This window comes from Triticum dicoccoides, chromosome 1B (genome assembly GCF_002162155.2).
Source record: "Triticum dicoccoides isolate Atlit2015 ecotype Zavitan chromosome 1B, WEW_v2.0, whole genome shotgun sequence".
Classification (NCBI taxonomy): Eukaryota; Viridiplantae; Streptophyta; class Magnoliopsida; order Poales; family Poaceae; genus Triticum; species Triticum dicoccoides.
Window position 1 is genome coordinate 679,940,167 of NC_041381.1, and position 2,394 is coordinate 679,942,560.

Consider the following 2,394-nt stretch of genomic DNA (forward strand, 5'->3'; position numbering starts at 1 on the left):
CTTACTTCATTATTTATTTCTACATGGCACTGCTAAGATAGCACCATTAACGACGACGCGTGCTGCCTCCGACATCGACCGAACATAACCGATATGTTTGTTGCGGCCCGACCTTTCACGACACTCCACCTTCAGCAGTAGTAACCTCTCGCCCGCGCACGCGATGTACACGAAGTAGAGGGTTTGAACCTTGCGGCCCAGCACGAGAAAACCAATCTCGACGAAGGTACTCACGCGCAAAACAATTTCCACGAAGAAAAATCGCAACACAGAGGTTTTCTAAAGATCCCTCCAAAACTTGATACGGGTGTCTACCCTGAAAAACACATCATGTTTATTTCATAAAAAATAACCTCCCCCTATTACATCGTTCTGGCTTGGCCTTATATAATAGCTGCAAAAGCTAACTAGCTTGGGAAACAAGCATCGCATCCTACCATCCATCTCACGTACAAGATAGATAGATAAAAAAAAAGGTACCTTCTAAAACTAGGACTCTAAAATTATCTATTAGATTACTTGTCTTATAGTTTGACAAGTTAATCTCTATATTAACATGGACTATTTGTTGGTCCGTTTGTGGTGGACCCCATCCCAAGGCACACAAGGATAGAGTTCTCCACAACACAAGCCTCCTGCAAATTCTTTCTATCTCTTCAGGTGGGCGTGGCATGTCAAAGTAGTAACCTGCAGCGACATCTCCTTTAATTCCAACTAAATAAAATTCCTGTACTTGCAACCTTGTACGAGCAGCCAGCAAATCCTCCATATTAACCATGCATGCTTCGTTTCTTCTATCTCCAAAAAAACTGGAATCTTTACATGCATTAGTAGCATGCAAACCACGCTCTCCAAAATATACGTACGTGCATGCACTTTCTTCTGGAACTACGTAGAATTTCTTATTCTCTTTCATCCGTTCTGGCTTGACCCGTGTAGCATGCTTCATAGGAATAACAAGTAATTTTTGTTCATTATCGTAGCTTGGCCTTGGGCGCTCTGGTGTATGCGTAGCATATGTTTGGACAATACCGACTTCAAACGAAACAACAACGACCTCAGTATTTATATTACACGGGGTCATATCAGAGTGGGACCAGACGGCCCACCTTGCGGCCAACATGCATGCTCATCTTGTACCCGGTCTTCGGCCAGCCGCGGTCACCGGCGCGCCAGCGGGCTCTGGAGACGGAGACAACGACGGCCACCGCGCGCGTGCCGCTCGGGCGGCTTCTGCTCGTGGACGCGTTCCGAGCAGAAGCGGAGCAGCAGCAGCCGGACGGCGGGGACAAGCGGGCAAAGACGTGCTACTGTTCGTGGTGCCCCGGGTCGCCGGCTGCGGTGGCAGCGTCAGCGTCATCCCCGGCGCGCTGCCGGAAGAGCAGCTCCACGGGGTCGGTCCTCCGGTGGAGCCAGCGGCTCCTCGGCCGGAGCCACAGCGACGGCAAGGAGAAGTTCGTCTTCTTGGACGCGAGCCCCTCCCGCTCCAGGCGCAAGGGGGTCAGGGGCGGCGGCCCCGAGGGTGCCGGTGGCGTCGGCGGCCACGCGCACGTCTGGAGCTCCTACGCGCACAAGGGCGGTGGCAACGATGGGCGCCGGAGGTCGTTCCTCCCGTACAGGCAGGACCTCGTCGGGCTCTTCGCCAACGCCACCGCGTTCCGGCGGACCTACCACCCCTTCTGACGCATCCACGTACTGGATCCGTAGAGCATTTGATCTGCATGCATGCTGTTGTTTGAGTTTGTACTTTGCTTGTTTGCTTATCATCATCATCATCAGTTTGTATTCGTAACCGGAGCGTGTAAAGTCAATTTCATATGTTCCTTTTAACTTTGGTTCAGTACTGCTACTTACCTTGTGAATTATACTCCGTTGGTTTATGAAGCAACTAACCAGATAGGAGCCTTGCTTCGGTAGACCCCCCTCTCACAAACCGTATAAGGACAGTATAGTCATTTGATCAATGTATAGCCAGCTTCGTATACAAACTGTACATATGCGTCCGCCAACCCGTCACACAAACCAGCGCACATCCCCTCCGTCTTGGGTTGATCCATTTTTTTTAACCTTCAAAAAATATGTGCATGAGATAGGATTTGCACACCCAACTTCTTGGTTTAATTTCACAAGCTCTAACCAACTAGGACAGCTAAGTTGTTGTGCCTAGTTACTCCTTTTATTCTTCTTGTTGTCCATCTTCTGTCTTTTTTGTTTTGTTTGGCCATTTTATTATTCGGTTTTATTATTATTTTTTATTTTTCTTTGTAAAACACGTTCTCGTCCTCCTGTTAACAAAACAGTCGCGCACGTGATGTTAAACACATACAGTTAACGCAAACAAAATATATTTAAATATAAAAGGTGAGTGTGTTTCAGTCCGCATGTATAAGATAG

The 2,394-nt window shown here is 48.4% G+C and overlaps 1 protein-coding gene across 1 annotated transcript; it reads left to right on the forward strand.

Moving 5' to 3' along the window:
• The first annotated feature begins 1,125 nt into the window (after positions 1-1,125).
• Positions 1,126-1,767, forward strand: LOC119312412. Its single transcript, XM_037588144.1, has one exon. It carries the CDS (start codon positions 1,126-1,128, stop codon positions 1,681-1,683), a length of 558 nt encoding a protein of 185 aa, XP_037444041.1. The 3' UTR covers positions 1,684-1,767.
• Positions 1,768-2,394: the final 627 nt, after the last annotated feature.

Coding starts and splice junctions, on each gene's coding strand:
- LOC119312412 (XM_037588144.1), top strand. CDS start 1,126: ATGCTCATCTTGTACCCGGTCTTCGGCCAGCCGCGGTCACCGGCGCGC.